The sequence below is a fragment of the Amblyomma americanum genome, chromosome 6, assembly GCF_052857255.1.
Source record: "Amblyomma americanum isolate KBUSLIRL-KWMA chromosome 6, ASM5285725v1, whole genome shotgun sequence".
Classification (NCBI taxonomy): Eukaryota; Metazoa; Arthropoda; class Arachnida; order Ixodida; family Ixodidae; genus Amblyomma; species Amblyomma americanum.
The window spans coordinates 43,080,248-43,101,972 of NC_135502.1; the positions used below are offsets into that span (position 1 = coordinate 43,080,248).

At 45.0% G+C, this 21,725-nt stretch overlaps 2 protein-coding genes across 6 annotated transcripts in view; one reads left to right on the forward strand and one right to left on the reverse strand.

The window, feature by feature from the left end:
- The window catches only part of GABPI (zinc finger DHHC-type palmitoyltransferase GABPI), a 33,733-nt gene extending 31,439 nt beyond the window's left edge, over positions 1–2,294 (forward strand). For 2 of the 3 annotated variants that reach the window (XM_077669253.1, XM_077669254.1), the window contains exon 5: positions 993–1,322. In XM_077669253.1, the coding sequence (XP_077525379.1) occupies positions 993–1,185 (193 nt within the window). In that variant the 3' untranslated portion in view covers positions 1,186–1,322. Of the gene's footprint in view, positions 1–992 lie in introns of all 3 variants that reach the window. The other variant, XM_077669255.1, reaches the window with a different exon arrangement.
- LOC144136708 (uncharacterized) lies at positions 2,286–21,555 on the reverse strand. Of its 3 annotated transcripts, none has more exons than XM_077669250.1 (11): positions 21,435–21,549; positions 20,833–20,968; positions 18,150–18,334; positions 15,787–16,015; positions 14,203–14,367; positions 11,839–12,209; positions 9,414–9,534; positions 8,792–8,969; positions 5,687–5,987; positions 5,198–5,295; positions 2,286–4,963 (listed from the first exon to the last, which is right to left on the reverse strand). In XM_077669250.1, the coding sequence occupies exons 1-10, from the start codon at positions 21,438–21,440 to the stop codon at positions 5,200–5,202; spliced, it is 1,788 nt and encodes a 595-aa protein (XP_077525376.1). In that variant the 5' UTR covers positions 21,441–21,549; the 3' UTR covers positions 2,286–4,963; positions 5,198–5,199. The 3 variants fall into 3 exon arrangements, with proteins under 3 accessions (XP_077525376.1, XP_077525378.1, XP_077525377.1); XM_077669252.1 differs by having other exon boundaries at positions 4,398–4,963; positions 12,112–12,209; positions 21,435–21,555; XM_077669251.1 differs by having other exon boundaries at positions 4,398–4,963; positions 21,127–21,536.
- Positions 21,556–21,725: the final 170 nt, after the last annotated feature.

The following is a 21,725-nucleotide window of genomic DNA, read 5'->3' on the forward strand; positions in this document are numbered from 1 at the left end:
CACTTGATGGAACAGCGAAAAATCGGTGTTGTCGCGAAGTTTTCGTCTCAAAAGTAGATGACCGTTATACCAAACAAGTTTTACTTTCACGCGAACAGGTTTTGGCGGCGGCATTGGGTCTTTGACCCCACCTTGAGCAAACGAAGAACACCTTGTGCCATGGCGCTCTTTGGCCGCAGATGCCCTTGTGCCATAAAAATTCAATATCATCAGGTTTTGGCGGCTCTGGCGGGCCATTCCATAATTCAGTGTCCGGATGATTGGACGTTTTTTCTGCCCCCTCAAAGTCCGAATTAACGAGGTTTTACTGCTTCTTCCAAGCTTATCACAATAGCACAGATGATCTGTCTCGTACCCACATGGCCATGTATTGGTTTCTGCTATATGTGGCCATGGATGTAGTGCACGCTTACAAAGCCACGGGTGTCGTTATTCATGTGAGATGCTTGCGGACGGATGGACGAATTAACATGCATAGAAATGTGGCAGTAAAAATGTAGGATGTAATATATTCCTGCATTGAAAAAGATATGGGTTACAAAACCTATCCACATGACTACGTTGAAGCTTGCTGTTTTGAGGAATGTTTATTGCATTGGCTGGCTGCAGTAAAAAAGGCTCCTCTGCTGGGATGTGAAGAGTGGTAAATTCATCTGACACAAAAGAAATCATTGCTAGGTGTAACTTTCTCTCAGAAAAAGCTGCAGGCTTATTGTGTTTGTGGCACCTCAAAGGACTGTATGTGTGCACACATATATATACACACACACACACACACTTGGAGTTTTTTATATATATATATATATATATATATATATATATATATATATATATATATATATATATATATATATATATATACACACACACATACATACATACATACATACATACATACATGGACTGATGTGACACTAGTTATGCACCTACTTAACCTTTGGGCATATGCATGCTTCTGGAATGCTAACAATGTTGTGTTACCTCTTTTGCAGCATATCACTGTGTTTTGTGTCTGCCGTGTATGCGTTGCTGGTGTCCATCCCTGTGGCACTCATGCTGTTCCAGCAGCTCTGGCTGGTGGCCATCAACACGACCATCTACGAGATGCGCCGGCACAAGATTGGGGTCTACAGTCGTGGTGTTTGGAATAACTGCCGCTCCTTCTGGTGCCCCAGCTGGAGGTAGCCTGTGCTGCACTGTGCCGTTGCTGTTTCCTTGTGATCCCTTCTTTCACAGCGCTATATTTATTTGCCATCATGGCCACCACACTGCCTCCATGCAGGCTTGGCAAGACCAGCGACATGCTTCTCTTGTGTGAAACCAGATTGTGGTGCAGGCCAGACACGTTCAAGGAGTCAACGAGATACATGTTCATGACTGCATGAAGCGTGACCAGTGTGTGAGCAGCCACAGGACTGCTTGGTACACTGCTAGCTTAGAAGCGGTTATCTGTGAAACTCATTGGAGCATTAATATGGGCTTATTTCCTCGGGCAGGGAAGTTACATGGCAAATTCAGGCATTGCATGTCTTGAAGACAGCACTGGTTCCAGAAGTGCTGGCCGCAATGCTTGCGACATCTGTGCGGTATACAGACTGCACTATTGGTAGAGGCATACCACCTCCACTCAAGTACAGATTGGCTTGCTTGCTGCTGTATGAAAGTTGCATGCCGAATGCTGTAGATGTTTTTCTGTGGCAGCTACATTAGACCTGTAAAAGGTCTGTATTGTGTTAATATTCAGTTATGTGATGGTGGATCTTGACACCAAACTTTTTGATGTGCTTCATTCATGAAAGCGCTCGCTTTCAATGCATTATGAATGAAAGCTCTGTGATTTAATGTAGTCCCTTCTTAAGCACCAAAGGTAGTGTGTAAGAACTCGTAAGTACAGTAAACAGCTATGAGTGCGAGCTGTATCAGAAGTTTTCCTCAGGGATGACTATCTTTAATGATCTCTTATTAGTTAATAGGATACTCTTCCTCGTGGCAGTCTGGGGCAGTTTTATGCCATTTAGCCCCGTTTAAAGCGGCGTGGTCTTTCAACTTAGTCTTTTGATGCAGTTGTGAAAAACCAATGTTGCTGCCTTGCATGATAAGTTGCATGCGCTAGGCACATAAAGGATCATGTAACTTCTCGCTTATCCTTTAGCAATTTCGGTGTTTACGAGAAGCTGCACTTGTGGCTTTTCACGAGTATTACACACCCTGTGGTATGTTTTTGTCGAGTACTTCATACTGACTTGTGTTACTGTGGCGCACAATGCGGAAAATAAAACAATTACTTAAAAGTACACGTTGTTTTATTACCAAAAATAACTGCCTTAACAGATCTCAGGACAATGCCAAAAGTAAAAATGCTTATTTATGCCAGCACATATTTAATAAACATGGAGGGGAGCCCCGTAGGATGCAATGGTTACGTAAAAGAATAAGTGAAGTACAGCAACTCTTTAACTCAAACTTTGAAACTATGTGTGATCTGCTCATCGGCACTGCCTTTAACACAAACTTCAATAAGATAAAGAGGCTAGCAAGGCTGCTATCCATGACTGTGCTCACATAAGATCTCAAAGCTCAATTGCAGGCTACACAGAAGGCTGAGCTGTATAAGTAATGGTTTCAACAGTGACCTTGAAGGATTTGCAGCCTGAACAGCTGAGCCAAGCTTTCTGAAATTTGTTATATGCTGTCGCACACCAAACAATCCTTTCATGATGAAAATGAATTTATTAATGCAGAGCCAGCTGATGCATCTGAAATCTTCCACAACACTAGTGAAGCAAATGCGACATGTGCATTTGGTTATCAAGCAAGATTCCTAGTCAAACTGAGATTGTGAGCGAGTTACGATGAGAAAAAGAATGTTAGGTGCGAGTGACAGCTAGGTGGAACTGCCCATTTTTGGCCCTAAACAAAAATGCCTGCAAACCACTGCGCTTCATGTGTCAGCTTCACGCCACGCAGATTGACGATTGTCCATTCTAGCCTTCTCTATGTAGTATAAGCAGAAGGCAGTGGTTAGGGTGCATTCCAAGAGTCATTCAGCAGGGAATACATTTTAGCCTGCACTGTGGGCCAATTGATTCACAGTAGAAACAGTATTAATAAAAAGAAAAGCATAAGATCAAATCAGCAAGCACAAGTGGAAGCTAACCAGTGGAAACAAGATGCTGAGGCGACATTAAAAGCACACTAGGTCAGAATGACAATGCTGACAATACTAAGTCGCTGCATCTCCTGTGTTGCACAGGCTGGCTTGTCGTCACTGATGTCTACAAACTTCCATGTTACACAAATCCTCAGTCAAAATTTTTTTTTGTTTCATCTGGCATGCATGAGGCAGTTGTCATCTGCAGGCAGTTCACAGAAGCTGTGCGAATACTGGCTTGTTTTGGCTCATGCAAAACAGAGTAGCTTAAACCGCCCCACGAAACAAAACAGGACACTACATACAAACATTTGGAGATGGCTTATAGGCAACATCAGGTTAGTGTTGGACAAGCTCGGGGAGAGTTACAAAAAAGGAGCGAGGTAGGGGAGGAAGGGAGTCACGGTGACAACATGATTCTGCAACAAGTTATTAGGACACACTCAAGATCACCACAACAGCAATGCACTAACTGGCCCTTCCTTTGGCTCCCTGTCAATGCCCTAACGAAGATTGCACTTATTGGACATGGCAAAATGCATTCCATAGACCTGGAGTCTCCTTCCTAGCTTGCACTGCTCAGGAACTGTACAGTGTCTCAGCCTGTTTGTTGTTAACATTGGTGCACTGAAACTATGCAACGTGGCATAAGCAGTGCAGATACATGCATGTCACCCATCTTCAGTTCACTCTGCGCAAAGCTTGGCACATACTTTTTGATAAAAGAGAGTGATAGCTTCTAAAGAACGGGACAAAAACATCGGCAGGGCCGTATCACTCTGTTCTTAAGTACACACCGCTTAACGCTGCCTTAGCCATTAAGGGGAAAAAAAAAGCACTGCAGCTATATGTAGTAGTATGCTTGTCCATGTTTTTGCCAGCCGTGTACAAATGTAGTGAACAATAGACAAATTGGCTTCCTTACTGTATACTAGCTAGCAAAACTTAAGTGCGACAGCAAGGCACCTCTTTTAGTTCTGCTAGCAGTGAAGCATGGTGTGGCTACGGCAGCTGTCTCAGATGTTATTGTGAAGATTTTTAGCTGCATGCGCTCAGGTGTCTGCAAAGACCCGATGTGCCCCCCCCCCCCCCCCCCCCTCTTACCACCACATCCAAACTTGTGCTCCTGAAGTTTCCTCATGGCCTGGGTGGCCCAGCCTAGAATTCGGGCACGAACCATGTTGCAAGTACAGGCTACACTGTTTTGTTCCAGTTGTGTGCTCATGCTATGCATATATATATATATATATATATATATATATTTTTTGCACTTTGTGTGGTATCCAAATTTTTGTTCCTTGTGATATGACTACACACTGTGTTTCTGGCTTAGTTGCAAAAGAAATTATGTTCTTAATTTGAGCACTGCTACAACCAATCCTACAAATTATACAACAGCTAGCAGTAGTATAAGGTGTGTCGCCCCAAAAACAGCTCCAGACCATAAATTTTTCCGCTTTTCATCTGATGCGACGTCGCAGCAAAAGCTTTAAGCTGACGAGATGAGGTAATGCATTGTGTATGCACTGCTTTACGCCTCACAGGCTCTTTCCATGGGTAGAATGCACAGCGTAATGAACTGTGTCACCGGCTGCGGCTGTCGTGTGCTCAACATGTGCGTTGAGACGAGTTGTGCACTTGGACGTATTCTGATAGCTTGAGAACAGGTGGGGTGTACCAATGTATCACAAGAAAGTGTTCGAGCAGCACTGGCGATGCCAACCCTGTTGAGAGTTCTTGTAAATGATGGCAGCAGACTTGGAGTGGTGCAGCTGACGCCTAGAATTAGGCACAGCACGACGGCCCCAGCATCTGAAACCGTGGCCAAAGTTCACACAGTTACTTAAAGCCACATCCAAAAGTTCACCCACTCCAAGCATGATCATTTTCATACAAGACTTGTATGTCTTGTATACCGTTTTTTTGGGGGAGCCGAAACCAGCGTGCTTAGACTGCATTAACAGTTTTTTAGGCCATGTTCATGAGATATCCGCAGCATTTAATTGAAAGCGCATGAAGCACACGAAAGCGCACCGTGCAGCTCACCTCTACGCTTCCTGTTTCCGCCTTCCTCTTGGCCTTCCACGCTTTCTGGCAACAGCCTTGGGTTCTGCCTGGCTTGGCTGGGAGGCTAGTATTGCCTCCTGTGGGGAAGCACAGTTCTATTACGCTTTGGAAGGAGAACAACACACACTCATGCATATAAATGAAACTCTGGACCAAAACTGCAGTCTTTCAGCTAAAAGAAATGTCATGACTCCCATGTTAAGGATTTTGGCACTATAACTGAGAAAGCAGGAACGCTGTTGAGAAAGAAACAAAAACAACAGCACATGGCTCTGATGAAATATTCATACTTTTTTTGGCCCTACTATGTTGCATGAGGGTGCCACATTCCATCTGAGACCAAAAATGCATTGTATGCACTCAAAAGATGCCAGGCTGACCTGGTGTGTCTCGCAAAGCTATTCACAGTTCTTCATAACCCCGTGTCGCAGCAACTGCAAAGTGGCAGAGGTGGACGGAAGGCCATACCTGTGGTCTATATTTTGGTGGGCGGCCCCTCTTTCTAAAGACTACTTGTTCATCCTCATCTCTTGGGTCACCTCCATGTTGGGGTTCATGCTGGTGCCCAGAGCCATGTTCGGATGGCTGCTCGGAGGAGCAGTTGGAAGGGTTTTCTGGGCGCTTCGACTTGAGCTCCGAGAGTCGCTTGAGCACTGCCAGTGGAATATCTTCTTCCGAGACATTCTTGAACGGCCTGCTTGGACAAATGTAGGTGGAGTGCACTACGCGCTCTTCTTTGGTTACAAAAGCTTTACCACATCTCTGGCACCTGTGCATACAGAGGGGAAAAAAAAATGAACAGAAGGCTTGAATGACAGGTAACGACAGAATGAGCAGACTGGTTACAGCAACAGGCGAATTAAGAAAGGGACACACATTTCGCTTGACACTCACTGCTGATCTTGGAGGAGTAATTACTCATTAGCAACCACCCAATGAGTGATTATTCCCCGGGTGATTATACAGGCTTATTAATAGAGGCATGCAGATATAAAATTTTTGGTAGCAAGGCGAATGTGAATAATAAAAGATAAGTTGTGAATCGAATCGAATACTTTCGAACATCAAATAATCAATACTATGTTATTTCAATTATAAATAAATATTTGTTCTCAAAACAGTGTTGTAAACAGCCTGCCTGTACACAAGTTTTGCTATACCCATAAGGCTTGCAAGGAGTCAAATAAGAGAAAGGTAATAAGAATCAAGTAGTTATAGCAGAAATGTGTAGTAGATTAATTTCGATACAATAATTTCAAATTTGAAATCGTGCTCAGTGAAAAAAAGTTTAACATGAGTTTGGCTTCATGCTTACATGATATGGGAACTCGTCATGAAGCATTCTAAACTGCTGTTCATGAAGCATTCTAAGCTGTTGTTGCATACTGAATAATGTCATAGAACACTGCAAGATATCTCCTTGCTAGTGGAGTGACACTTGTGGGGTGTAGCTTGGCACACTGCTGCTGGCAGACTCCTCGCAAAACAGTTGAAGAGTGACAGCTTTGGCTAATGTGTGAGCTACCATGCTCCCTCACGACGTGTGAAGAGAGACCGCCGTACGAGGAATGCCACTGCAAACACACTGTTCTCAACAGTGCCTTGCCAGCTTAGCTCTCACTACCGGTTTCTCTGCATTGCAGGCCCCACAATGAGTCCAAATGTTGTTTTAAACCAAAGGTGCGAAAACGAAACTATGCTGCGAGAGTTGGCCGGGCTTGCTCACTGGCTTTTGTTTTTGTCATTCGCTTTAATGACCTCCAGTCCCAAAATAAGCACTGCCTAGGTTCTAATAGACAAAATTGCATAGCATGAACAAGGCTGCCACGAAACAATGTCAGCTGGCCCCCGCTTCTGTGCGCACCGCGTGTCTCCTATCAGAGCGACTCAAAACGATAGGAGCACTGGTGCCCATTCACTTTCTTCGCTGACGCATTCACAGCCAGTCAAAGTGCGTTGTGGTATGAGAGAACGACATGCCATGTGGCAGTACACGTTACATGTTGTTCTGCAGTCCACGACGGCCTTCAGAACATCGGTTTCATGCAAAGCCTAGCGTTATGTACATGCACTTGTGCTGCGTGCTAGCAGCTGTCGAATCTGCGTGGGAAAGAGAAGGAAGAAGCATGAGATGCTGTAACTAGTGAACGCCGCTGTTTGGAAACAATGCAATGTTTGGGCACGAGTCCTGATGAATGAGAAATTTTGCAATTTCTGAACATTTACGAGGTTCGAATAGTTAAGGTGCAGTGTGAATCAATACTGATCAGAAAGCTCTGGCTACTGAGAACATGTCGACATCAAGATCTGTATATGCAAGCTCTATGTAGTCGCGAGTACATGGCATGCGAATGGCATGCCAAGAATTTGCGACACTGCAGACATGAAGGGTTAAGCCACAGTGGACAGGGACAAAAGCATATGTCACAAACCAGAAACAAAAATCTCTGGGCCAATCTGCACAGCTACGCTGCGTGCAGCACAATTCGTGCATGCTCATGCATAGCATCGTTTTCATGTCAATGGTTTGCGACACCGTTAAACCCGATACCTCACAGCTAAGTGGGCTAGGTGTAGTCATGAATGCTACGTTTACGATGGCACTCTGAATCCAGCACTTTATCTTCAAGCATTGTAGTCTAAGTTGCTACTCTAATGTCAATTCCACAAATTATGCTATTGCGGGTTGCCATAAGTGCAGTGTGGCTTAGCCCTACGGTAAGCAACTGCTAACATCTCTTCTCCTCTGGTAAAGTGATATCTGGCCACCTTACAATGCATGACATAAATTATTCAGGGCAGTAAAAAGAAATAAACATAACACTACCCAGCCTGCACCACATAAAGCACAAACGCTTCATGACATATATTAAAAAGGATGAGAAAAACAAAAAGAAAAGTGCCCCGCTCGCACTGCCGGTTGACACAACGGGCTATGCTTCATGACAGCAGTCTAAATTAAGCTCCTTTGTCATGCAAGCATCGAGTCTCAGTTAGGAAGTAATAACTCATTAGCACACATCCATCTGAGCACAGCTGTACGCTATACAGTCTTCACAGAAGCTTCGCAGCTGTGATTTTTTTTGTCATGAGACAGACAAAGCCCCAAGGGTTACAAGATAAGTTGAGAAATAAAAAATTTGGACCAAACTGGCTATTATCTTTTGCATGCCCTTCTTTAAAGTCTCTCTCTCTCTCTCTCTCACACACGCGCGCGCACACACACACACACACAGAGAGAGAGAGAGACAGAAAACACCATTTGTATTCATTCAGTGACTAATGGTCATTCAACCTCTGTTAGCACTTTTTGTTAGCCACGATGCAGGAACTGCCGTCTAAATTCATAATCTGCTACAATGCTCAGTATCAGATAGGGATGAACACTTGACCAAACTATTTCGAAATATTGGCTGCTACTGTCGTCAATGTCTAGCGCTTCTATGATCAAATCTTATAAAACAAGAGAAGACAAATGACTGTCATGCTTCCAGCAGGCGCTGCACGGAGAAAGCGAAAGCGTGCCAGGAATTCTCATATCCCAGCTTGCGGGTAGACTGCAGGTGCACTTACCGGAAAGTATGAGCAAAGTTGATGTGAATTCCAAGTCCGTTAGGCTTGTGGGTCATGAATTTGCAGTGAGGACACCGGAACATTTTGCACTTGTGTGAAATGGCCTCCTCAGAGCCTCTCGGCAGACCTACACCACAGGTCTTGCAGTGCCACAGGTGTTTAGCATTTGCCAGCTCAGCTTTAACAGAAAAGACAGGAAAAATACACATATGGCTCAAATATCAGAACAAGAAATGCGCAGTATGTTCAGTGTGAAGGTACCCCGAGTTTCCCCCTCAACAATAATAATAATAATTGTAACTGCCGTTGCTGCCATGAAGAGCAAGACTTCAAGATTAAAAGTGATCAAGTGACTACATGATTTTGATAATCATGCAGTGAAAGCCAAGTTACAGCCTCGTTCTGAATCCGTTGAAGCCAATTTAGATGACATGGAGATGTGTTTCTCTATGCTATGATACAGTAGGTAGAGCAACTACGAAAGTATGTGTAGCACTGTGACATTAAAGTCTTTCCAGTTTTGCGTCCTGTCGTGCGCCATGGACCAACTAGCTGAAAAGAATAGTAAATAATACATACATAGTCATGGCTTTGCAGCTGATACTTAGGACGGCAGACTTACCTTCACTGTCGGCTTTCCTTGGCCGTCCTCGTTTGTGAGGACCATTGATGTTCACGGACTGCACTGGTGGTGGTGCTGATGGTGATGGCACTGGAGTTACAGAGACTATATTTGGGTGCACCTGCAATATTCAAGAGCACAATCGTCAACTCAAGTACCAAGCACACCTTACAGCAAGACTGTGTCTAGACAAGGTGCCTGCGATAGCCCCCACCTATTTCATTAATTCACACAAACTAGTGTATTTCAAACTAAAGGCCACGGCTCTACGTGACAAATCAATGCCACAATCCTGGAACTGGCACGTCGAGACAAACAAAATCACGCCCAGCTCTGTCAGTTGGCAATGTGCAGTCGCAACAGACATATCGTACCCAAGTGCCAACTGATGATTCTCAAGCAGTAAATGTGCCTGCACAAGTTACAGCAGTTACTAGTGCAGCGCTAACCTAGCCTTGCTGTTTACCTCTGCTGCTGACAGCTGGCATGTAAAACATACGGCAGCAAGTATTTTTATTTCACCGCTACTCCCTCAAAGCAACAGGCAATAAGTGGGATCGCGTTACCATATTTACACAACTGCAGGTTGACCTATTTTTTCTTAATTTGAAAATCCAAAGTGGAAGGTCGACTTACAATCGAAACCAAAACATGGCACCATAAATAAAGGCGAGACAAATGAGATATCAGGGATGCTACAGCGTGGCTGCATTTTTGCTGCGGGGCTCCATCGCATCCCTCTTACTGCTGGCCTTGAGCAGCTTCTCTGCTAACGCGCAGGACCGACACCCCCTCCCCGCGCACGGTGGCGGTTTTCGATAAGCGGAGAAGTTGCGCACCCCCCTCACTGCGCATGGATGCCGACTGCGGCTGCTTACAGGTCACTTAACTGTTTTGTATTTTCCGTCATCATGGTGAGCGTGCCTAAAAGCAACAGATGCATATCAATGCAACCGCAAGGCGAGCAGCTGAAGACAAATAGAGGTTGTCAGCAATAACACAATGCACCTTTCATGCCTTCCACACTTGCGTGCGGCCTGGCCGTATAGCCTGATTGAGTAGCAAACAACTCTGTAAGCAGTCCTGTAGTTTTGGATTCTGGTGTGAGGCATGCTCTGGAGGTTACTGGAAGTAAAGACACTAAATGCAAGTTTCCTCTCATGCTACGTACTGCTCAAATGGGAACGTAGCTGCCACCGTGAGGAGCTGGATAAATAACACGGAGATTAAATTTTCGTTAATGTAATCAATTTGCATACGAGTTTTTTTTAGACACATAGAGCTCCATGCATCCTGGCAAGAGCGGGCACTAGCACAATGTGTATAGAATCTGCAGCTTTGCCCCGCAATTTTTGTAAAAAAAATCACCATTTTTATGAATCATGAATGATCACATTTGTATTAATTAAGGCTTAATTAAGGCTTAAATTTTTTCATAATATATATTACAATAGGATTTCTATTTCTAGAGAGAAGTACATTTTTCACCCACACTACAGATCCGAACGGGTTGATCATAACCATAAAGTGCGCGAATTCAGGTCAAGAACCGATATGTTCAAGATGTCGTTTTTTCCCTCGCAATGTTCGAGAATGGAATGTTTTGTCTTCATTTCTTGTTAATATTACTGACAATGAAGTGTTTGCATTGTCAGTGTGACTGCCCTTGTAATAATTCTTTTTTGCTTTGTACAACCTACCCCCCACTGTAATGCCACTGTGGCGCTATGGGTAAATAAATAAATAAATAAATAAAGGAAGAATATGATTTTTGTAAAAAAGATAACTAAATAAAAAGGTAGAAATATATGAGACAGTGTAGTACGTAGTTTGGCATTTCCAAGATGCCAACCATGCTAACTACCAGCATAGCATATTGTGATGATATTTGCTTGAATTTGAGGCTCAATTTTCTTTTAAAAAAAAGTGCACATTAGAAACAGGTAAGATGGTCATTTAAACCTCTGGTTCATTTCAACTAGGCACTTTTTTTTTCAACAGCTAAGATATTACAAGAGCTCGCCCTAATCTGAGCTCTGCACAGCTTGAGCACATTTTCTGTCCTCCTTGAGAACGAAGCATTTAAGCATCAGTGGTACAGTGAACTAGCAACAAAGAGCTACAAACTCAACAGCTACCACGCTGCCATGCTGTCATGTCAGTGCATCAGAGCAGAAGCAAAATGAATGAAATTGTACAGTCGCACACTGCCACCAGAAAATCAACAAGCCATGGTAATGGCACTGAGTCAAATTCCAGCACCCAAGCCAAAGGAAAAGGGAAAATATCGGTATGTGAAGACAGCAGGCCATTTAGTAACTGAAGATTCCCTCTGCCACCAAACCAAACATGCATGAGAGTTTCATGCAAGAGATTTTTGCATCTATGGCCATCAAAAGTGGAGCTTGGGGGGGAGGTGTGGCACCTTCTGCTTGTGCTGTATGAGAGCGGGCATTGTGGGAAACCGAATGGAGCACTCCGTGCATCGGTGAGTGAAGTGTATCTCCTTGTGCCTGATGAGGCTGGCCAGCAGGTAAGATGTGTAGGGACAGTAGGGGCACGTGTATAATCGCACGGAGGTCTGGGCTGCTGCTGCTGATGACAGCTGTGGCTGTGGCTGCGGCTGCTGCTGCTGCTGCTGCAGCTGTTGCAACTGCAGTTGCTCGAGCAGGGGCGCCAACGTGACCATGGGGCTCACCAACGAAGGGCCACTGACGTCAACCTTGGTGTCGCAGGAGTGAGCTGCCAGAGCCACCGGGTGGGTGAACACCACACGGCACTGGCAGCACATGAGTGCTGCGCAGACAACAAGCGGCGGCATGGCTACAACACAGGCGAGTACAAGACAAAAAAAAAAACTGTAGCTCTCAACTTTCCTTCCAACTTTCCCACTCAATGCATGGTATGTGAGGTTTAACGCCCTGAAATGACACATGGGCTATGAAGAGAACGCTGTGGTGGAGAGAATTCATTTAGACCACCTGAGGTCCTGTAACATGACCTGACAACACGCAGTTCTGCATGAGTGGCAGCAGTGTCAAGATGGCGAGCAGATGGTCAGCTGTGTTCTAGAGCAAACAAGTGTGCGAATGTATGTCCCTGCCAATGCACATGCACAAGTCAACAAGTGAGAAAGCAACCACAATTGAAAAAAATAAAAGGCTTTCTTTTTTAACTTTATATGTATTGTGTTTTTACTCGACAGCATGCATTTTGCTCAGAGCTCTGGTAAATAAATGGGCATGGGGGCTTGGGAAAGAAAATAATTATAATTTGGTTAGCATGGGATGGTCGATTACTTCATGGCACTCTGAAAGGGAGCATGTGGCCATGTGTCCTATGGGAGGTGTCATCTGCCAGTTTACCTCGTCACCTGGTTGCCATGAGTGATCAATCTGTAGACTATATATCACCTTCAGAATTAGCGACACTCAGCAGGACACTGCAGAAGATACTTCTAAAATGGTACAAACATTTATGGCTGCCACTCGCCACTATATCCCATGTCCTTTTGAATATGTCGTGTGTTAGTTGACACTAATGCTCATTGTATCTAATGGTTGAAAAAAGAACTCTGTGAATTCATTGTTTCTAGGGAAGTAATTCAGTGCCACTTTTTCTGGACAAAATAGCACCCGTCCTGTCATGTTTGTCTGTCTGTGTGCTCGTCTGAAAAAAAAAGCACTGAGTTACCTCTCTAGAAACAATGCATCACCAACTAGCACTGGAACGCGTTTTATTAAGCGCATTCTGTGATTTCAAAGCCCTAGCTTCATGAAAGTTCTTATGACGACTCTTAACCATTATTGTTTTATTGTTGTGATTTTTACTTCACCTAGAAACTGCCAGCAGCATAATGTCAATAAAAAGCGCTTGCAGTCAACATTTAGCAATAGACACACTGCTGCGATAATACAAGAGATAGGCAAAGGAAGACGAGTGCTGAAATGTCTGCCAATCCAGGGTCGTCAGACTTTTAGATGTGGCAAAACCTACATCTATGCCACCCATCTATGGCACCCATGGCACATTTAAGGAGGCTCACAGCATTTTCTTTCTTGTGCATCAATGGATGGTAACTGAAACACTAACCAGCCTGGACCAGTAATTAATTCTACAAAGTTCTGCAGTCTAAGCATACCTCTAGGGCAAAAAATTACATTATGCAAGTTCTAAAAGGGAGTCTGTATGGTGAAAGACACGGAGTGCAGCAGCCTGGAATTTCTAGCAACCGGTCGAATTTTCTAGGCAGAAATTGAACATACACCATTATTCATTGCCTACTACAATACTACTGGCATGAGTGCATTTTCAACCAAACTCAGTGCATATCCAAAATTGCTACATGGCCACCAATTTCAATTGCAATCAAGCCCAATACTGAGTGGTCCGGATCGAGGAGCTGCCACTGCTATCGTTATGCTTGGAAACATTCATATGCACACTAATAAGTGGCCAAACTGCTTGCGAGCACATAACTTGAAAATTATGCAACAATACTTCTCTGAAAAAGTACATTTTGTTCAGTTCTACTGGATTCCACACACATCTGCTTGCTACAACTTGCACAACTAATTACATGTGTATGCAACACCACCTAGCACGCAGCAGGTCGACCACTGTAGTGTGTTGAGTGTGCGTAAAACTTCTATCAGGAACTGACTCAGCCACGATTGAAAGCACCTGTGTCAGGGAAATATAGCAGACACATGGCTTGCATGCAGCCTGCCGTTTCAAGTTTCACACTGCGAGAAAGATCTTTGTCAAAGAAGTTCACATTCAAGCGCACCTCCGAGTGGCTCTTGGGAGCCTCTGCCCGGCAGTAGGAAGTTGTCCTGAATGTGGATGTCTGGGAACTCGGAGTGCTTGAGACCGTGCTCGGCCAGCAGGCTTAGTCGATGAAACATGGAGTTGCACAAGGTGCACGTGTACCTCGAGTGCTGGTCCTGAGGCACTGCGGTAAACAACAGAGGTTGCTGAACACTGTGTCGCTGAGCTATACAGCGACGGAAGCACTCACTATCTAAGATACACTAGCCATAAATAAACAGCATGCCCTGCAAATATGCACCGAGGCAAGGGAAGCAGTTTTCTTCTTGCTCACTCCCAGGGCCCACCAAAGGGTTGGGATGCAGTTTTTACTTCAATAAAAAATCTAAAACATTACCCATCCATCTAAAAAAAATTAATGTCTGACACTGCTTGGGATGCTTGAAGAGTTCGGATGCAGTGTACCATTTCCAAACATGCAGCTGCTTTACAAAAGTGACATACGAATACAAAGAGAAACTGCCGTTCTTCTGCAGCACCACACTTGTTGCTCCATGTTCAAAATTGAAAATGCCCACTTTCAGCATCTGCTACAGGAGATCCCTTGAACAGCATGAGCATGATAATTAACTAGGATACTAGAAAACTATAATGTGTCACTAAGCAGGCAGACAGGCAGCAACAGGACTCAAGACTTGCAGTAACTTTGAAGAGTGAAGTGGTGTGCTTTATCTATGACAGTGACTGCAAACTTTTTGGTGGTCCCTTAGCAGTAACAAGAAACGAGTTAATAAACAAGTATATAGATAATGTTTCTAGCACTTGCATGTTTAAAATTTTACATCATCTAATCCAAAAAAGCTTCCAATAGGCTACATATAAAATTTTAGCAGTGGGAAGAAGAGAGTTAAAGGTTACAGAGGCATAGTTTTTTTAGAGAAGTGGGCTTCCCCAAAAGCCGTACAGTTGGCCCAACCAAGATGGCCGAGCTCGTGCTTGAATGTTTTAAAGGCTAGAAGATAAGCACCACAATCGAGGACAAAGAACCAAACATATAACAGGATGATTAAACATGCAACTGGACGCTCTCTCGTAGCTTGAGCGCTTCCATCTTGGTTGTGTCGGCTGCTAAGTGTGCTCCTGGAATTTAACATTAGGTCCACTGTATAATTTTTTTTCTCTTCTGACTGAGCTGAGAGATCGTTTGGTACTTTACAGTTGCAGCCCCCCCTTTGTTTACAGGTAAAACTCGGTTTTGCTTGATTCTTGCACTCTGAACAGATTTCTTAAAAATCGGGTTATACCCCATTCCTACACAAAAATGCGCCCTCTAGAGAACTTAGTTTTCCAGCGCAAAAAGCTGACGACACTGCTTTAAAATCACCATCAGCCTAATTAAGCCCACTGCAGGACAAAGGCCTCTCATATATCTCTCTAATTAACCCTGTCCTGTGCCAGTCATGGACACCTTATCCCCGCTAACTTCCTAATATCAGCCGCCTACCAACTCGACAACCGCTGCTTTGCTTGCCCTATATCACCTTAAAATGGTTACTGAAATAAATAAACAAAGAACTTGAGCAGAACTGACAGAGCACCTCACCTGACACCATGAAAGTGGGTGCGTCGACTACACAGAGTGTGCCATTGTTGTTGGCCAAAAGAGCAGTCATCTGTGGCGACAAGTACAGAGGGTACTGTGTTGTCGCTGTGCCAATGAAGGGCTGCAGGGGCAGGCTGGAACCGTGCAACTGCAGGTGCCTCAGCAGGACGGCCTCGGAGGGGAAAGTGTGGTTGCAGTGTCCGCATCGCAGAGATGGCTTGGTGTGCAACTGTTGGCGGCAAGACAGCAAGTGCAATTTCACTCCCACTGATGGCAAAACGACAGGCAATAAAAAGGATGCACAAGGCAGGGGTCCTGAAGTTTGTTCTGAAGTGGCAGTGCTTGATGCCTTGAGAATAGCAACAAAATATGAGCCCCAATAAACAGGAAAACTGGAAAAAGCACACAGTCAATCACATCTTGCTATTTAGACATGGTAACGGTGGTGAGGCCTCGGCCACTGCGGAGAGCCAGCTTGGGGCCCGGGATTGAATTTGGCAACTTTCACCAAATGTTACATGATGGCAAAGCTATTCACGAGGCCAAAGTCCGAAGGCCTGAGACAGCAGAAACGTTCACAATATATCACAAGAGCGCACCAAGGAATCGTCATCGTCCTCCAAACATACGTAGCAATATTATTGCACAGTCTGATTGTGGTCACGTTTGGTTGTGTAAGCTTTTTGTCTTATCAGTGTGACAACACATATTTGTTGAGGGTGTAATGACTGAACCACAGAATGCTTTCTTCTTGTCAGTCTTGATATCTTGCTTGGTGCAGTAAATTGAGATTAACAATGGAATTTCTAGCTGTGAAAAGAGTAGCTCTTCTTGTTTCAGACTCTGCATTTGAGGTCCAAGTTCTTTAGTTTTGTAGAGGCTATGTGGGTATGCCTGAACAAATATGAATAGTGCCTGCTGCCTGTATCTCGAGAAGTGCTCGGCCTTTTCCACAAGATGTGGTGCCGTCTGGGGAGTGGGCAGAAGCTCTTTGAAAATCATGCACATGCCGTGTATCGAGGGGGCTATAATTGGGAGCATAAAGGCTGCGACGCATAGCGAAGAGTCTCTAATTGGGAGAAAAAAAACGTAGAAAGAGCGCTCGTCCCAAGCAAACCCGGCTCAAAAGTGAAAGTGGACTGTTGTGCCCATCACATGCATAGTAGGAGCTGGCAGTTTTGAAACAGTGGAGCTGGGGTAGGAGAGGCGTGCATACGTGCATGCGCAGAGCAGCCGTGTGAAAAAAAGGCAGATTGGTCTAGTTGGAAAGCACTGGCAAGCAAGTGCATGTTGTGCTGCTTAGAAGTACGAACAGATGGAGACTTGTGAGGGAAGACAGAGAGACATCAAAGGGAAACAATAATAGAAGACTGAGATTACACTAAACATGTAGATTACTCCTCAAAATCTCTACCAGCGTTTTTTTTTTTTTTCTGTGCAAAAAAAAAAATGTAAGGGAAGAAATCGCAAAATAAGTCCATAACTTTTCCCCCTACTAAACCTCCACCCAATGCGAGGACACTGATGTCATTCTTAAGATGCAGGCTATCCTGGGCTCTCAGTAATCATAGGAAATGAGAGATGACACCATCATAATGCATATCCCTCTCCATAATGTACGTCCTCTCATCACATGGTGGCCTTGCTGCTAAGAGCAGTGAGGAAGACTCTGAGGACTTGTGCTTGGCTTGTGCTTCTGAAACTGATGCACACAATGGCTTCATGCAAGGCGACCGCAAATGAACAACACTTTGCATTATTGTATCTCAACAGCACTCGCCATGCTGCTTTTGTCCTTGACCACCGATATAGTGCTGCATGACAGCAATCAACCAATAGTGAGTGGACAGCAAATAATGCATGTGATCAGGTGTAGTTCACAAGACACACCTGAGCCCTTGCAACGTGTCTATTACTTTACACAATTTTCTGGCATATCCAATCTCTATCCTCATCAAAAAATAACTTTTCAGTCTTGGGACACTAATCTTAAATCAATTTACCTTGATTTGGTGCTAAACTTTTTTACCCTTTTAATGCACTACAGAGTACAAGTCTATTACCCTCACCTGTTTCTATTTTTTTGTAGTTCTAAATATCCCAACACTAGCACGCCCAACTATACCCCTGCTCAGAAAATTCTGAAACCTTGATTTAACATTATATATTCACTAGCTGCCTATAATGCCACAATATAGTTGAAAAGGGATTATTAGAAGCAATCATGTGTGCTTAATGACTATTCACTCATGCAGACGCAGCTGTGTGAAAAAGCAAGTAAGTTCCTTGCTAGGGGAAAAAATAAGAATGTACCTCTGTTGTCTGTGGTGTGCAGAAATTTGAGAGATACTAGAGATACTCGCCTCTAGGTGGTCCCTAAAGATGCTTGTCTGTTCAGTGGCAAAACTGCAGAAGCAGCAAGTGAGCAAGGGTTGAGAGGGCTTCTCCTTGGGGCATTCGTGCATCACGAGGTCCCCCAGGGCACGAAAGGTTCCCCGGCACAGTGGGCATGGGTACTCAGTCCGCTCTTGGATCACCGGTGTCCCCGCTGCCGTGAAAAGGCACAAGCACAAATCATCAACCACTTTACAGCAGGTTCAATGCTTTTGTTAAATGACAAGGAGCATGTGCGGCCTGTTTCCAGCACCTGTAAATACTGGGGAATAGCAGAGGAAACATAGCGACTGATTCTATGCTGCTGTGATCGTGCTTGAAGAATGAAAAACAATACATCTCAATAAGGACGCTTCTTGGAGAGCTTAATCAACACCAGAAAAATTTAGATGCACAATTTAAAAAACTAGCATACTTGTGCATATAATAACGTCGCGAGTTAAATATGCATAACTCAGTGCACATTTTTAACAAAAAAACGCACATCCAGGGGAGACTCCTGATCACCGCACGGTTGAGACGCGGCCGCCGAAACTGAACAGAAAACAGAACCGGAAGCGCGGCGAGTTCGCATCCGCGTTTGCGTGCGCATCAATACGTCCGTCAGCAAAACAGCACGTGCTCTGCTCGCCAGCCGCTGCAGCTGGGGAGCTGTCTCCTCCCATTATCAGTCGCACACCGTGCCCCTGGCCCCAGCAGCCAAGGCGGACTCCTCCGCACGAAGGGGAGCCACTGTGCTTTGTTTTGTGACAGCTGCTTCGCACCAACGTTTTTAGATCTCTTTCAGTTTGCAAGCTCCCACCGAGCCGCGCACGAGAAAGCGGCCCCCTTCCGTTTCCACTCACCATGCGGCGCTGCTGTCACTGTCGGCCCGGAGAGCTCGCGCTCGGCAGCGGTTGCGGCACCCTTCTCCGCCGGATCTCATCCGCTATAACGTCGCGAACGCGCAGAATTCAAATTTGTTGGCCGTCTTTTAATTGTCACGTAGAAACTTCAGTCTCATGGTTAAAGAACTGTTTGGCCTGAGCAGTAAGGGTGAGATAAAGAGCAGGCTGAAGCAAGATCGCGAAAAACTGCGATCGTTTACTTGCTTCGCGCTTTATCTATCGCATCGTATTTACGATGTTTATCCTGGATAGTTTAGTGCCTGTTGGCGTAACGCTATCAATAGTTCTTGTGAATAGTTCACGAACCATAATGGAAGATTTAAAATATCCATGTTCCGTTCTGTTTTTAGAACAGTCACGAAATTCCGCGCTCTGTTACCGACGTAAGGAGCACAGCACAGAGAGCAGGGTTTTTCCCGTTCACTTAGAGCATTTATTTAAATGCACACAAACACTGAATGCAGACACACCTGTTACGAAACACGGAAGGAATGCCTACAGAAGACGAGCTTTTTTATTTGCAATGGTGACTTTTTCTCTGCTTTCCAGCCGGCGATTCACAACTCTCGCGTAGAAGTGCATGCGTGTAACTATGACAAAATTCAGCACCTGGCATGTAAAAGAGGCCATATGCTCTGCGCATCCAAGCCGCGCAAGGTTTCTCAATTCCAACTCGTCTAACACCTCCCAAAACATATCTGCGAAAAGTGGGCCTTCTTTCAATGAAGTTGAAACTGCTCTGTTTACAATATTTGTAAACTCTAACATCTTTTTTGTATGCTTTAGGCAGCCTTGCTCGAAGCTCCTGTACACGGTGAGGTACGAGTCACTGCTAACAACTGGCACTGGGGAGCTGATATCCTCTATGCAGGAAGGGCATGTTGTACTCTTGCTGAATTTATGCACCACATAGCCCGAAAAGTAGTATGATATGCTTTCATCTACTTCTCCCTTGGAGTAAATGTGGTCACTGCCACTGTGCTGGGGCAAGTCATTAGGTTCAGAGGTTAACTCAAGAATTCTGGATTCAATCAGGTCATGCAGGTGTGCTTGCTTACAGCGGTGTGATTCTCTCGATTTCTTCAGTGTGTCTTGAATACCTACAAGCACAGCACTCGGTGCACCCTCCACACTTCCACGCAGACCGGTCTTTATAGGTGTGTACAGAGTAAGCAGTCGGAATATTTGTATGAAATTCACGACTGTCGGATGTGACTCGTCGCCTCCAAATGAGCGCACCAATCCGCTACTTTGACAAGGCGGCGGCAGCGGCGGCGACGATAGGGAGGGGCAAACAGTGTGGCGAGCGCCACCGCGCGGCAGGAAAGAGAAAGGCGACACTCCACGCGCCGGAGCTTTCAAACTGAAAGAGATCTAAAAACGTTGCTTCGCACAGCACGTGCGGCGCGAGCTGTATGTAAAACGTGCAAGGTATGTGTCCCCGGGCTTGATAAACCGCACTATTTTGCTGTGCTCACGCGCGGAGTGCCGCTTATATGCGGCCTCGACCATGTTCGACCGCCGCCCGGCCGGCATAGGTTCAAGCTCGGAAGAAAACTTTACAAATGCTCCAAAACTTCTGTCCTGCATAGACGCATTGGCAACGCTCCAAACTCACGAACATCAACTACTCTGCACGCGTGCGTTTATTCGCGCGTTACAGTAACGCACAGATCGCCTCTAAACTATGCGAACCTCGATCTCAGATAGCGTAGCTGATGCAGAGGCATATTAGCGACGCCTATTGAAACAGAAGCGCTCTTACTGTGCGATATCGTAAGTAGGTTCTCCAGCAGCTTTCCTCGGTCCAGGTAGTCGGCATCCGGCGTGTCCAGTTGGGACTCGACGAACATCGCTGGGCACAACTCATCGTCGTCGCTGCACCAGGTGACTTGTGCAGCCTAGCAGGGACAGAAGTGCATCTGGCGTCAGTGTCGTGACTGGCACATCGAATGGTTTCGGTTAGAAATCCCATGCTGCTATACAGAGCCCTTTCGGTAATGGACTTCAGTAAGTGAAGTCGCCGCAAAATAATAAAAAATAAAAAGAGTTTTCATACGAGTGCAGGCGAGTGGCAGGCGGCAAAGTATGAATCGCACAAGACGCCAGTGGCTGATCGTTCAGAAAAACGTATGCAAGGAGAGCGCAGCTCCTTGTGAAGTAGTTCTTTGGACGCGCTGCATTTGGATCTACAACGTTTTGCCGAGGATCAAGATGAAAAGCATCACGCGGCATCCTTCTGGGGATGACGACCCTAACAGCGCGAGATCCTGACTGAAGCTTGCAGGGCGTCTAGCAACGAGCGCGATCATGCTCTTACTACGACGGAAGGAAGCCACTCGTTGAACGTTTGAAGTAGGATCTCACCGCCATAATCCTAAAGAAGCATGAATCGCGGTAAACATTCAAGCTCGTACGAGGGATTCCACATTTGAACTTTAGTCAAGTAAGATCGAACATGATGGAAGCGAACGAAGAACGGAAACCCACGAACGAGTTCACGTTTCCGGTAATTTAGCGCGTCTAATTTTTTTATACCCAATAATGGTTCTGTGTCCACGAAAAAAAATTTTTTTACAAAAACAATTAATATTATGGTTATAGAACGCTGGCGATCAGAATAATTGCGCTCTGCCGTAGAACTGCCGAAAGTGGCGC

Bases quoted from the DNA above. Each gene is read 5' to 3' on its own strand.
- LOC144136708 (XM_077669250.1), bottom strand. The intron at 9,535-11,838 runs GTGCCACACCTC...TGAATATTGCAG, and splicing joins TCATACAGCACAAGCAGAAG to GTGCACCCAAATATAGTCTC. The intron at 5,988-8,791 runs GTAAGTGCACCT...CTGTATGCACAG, and splicing joins AACTTTGCTCATACTTTCCG to GTGCCAGAGATGTGGTAAAG.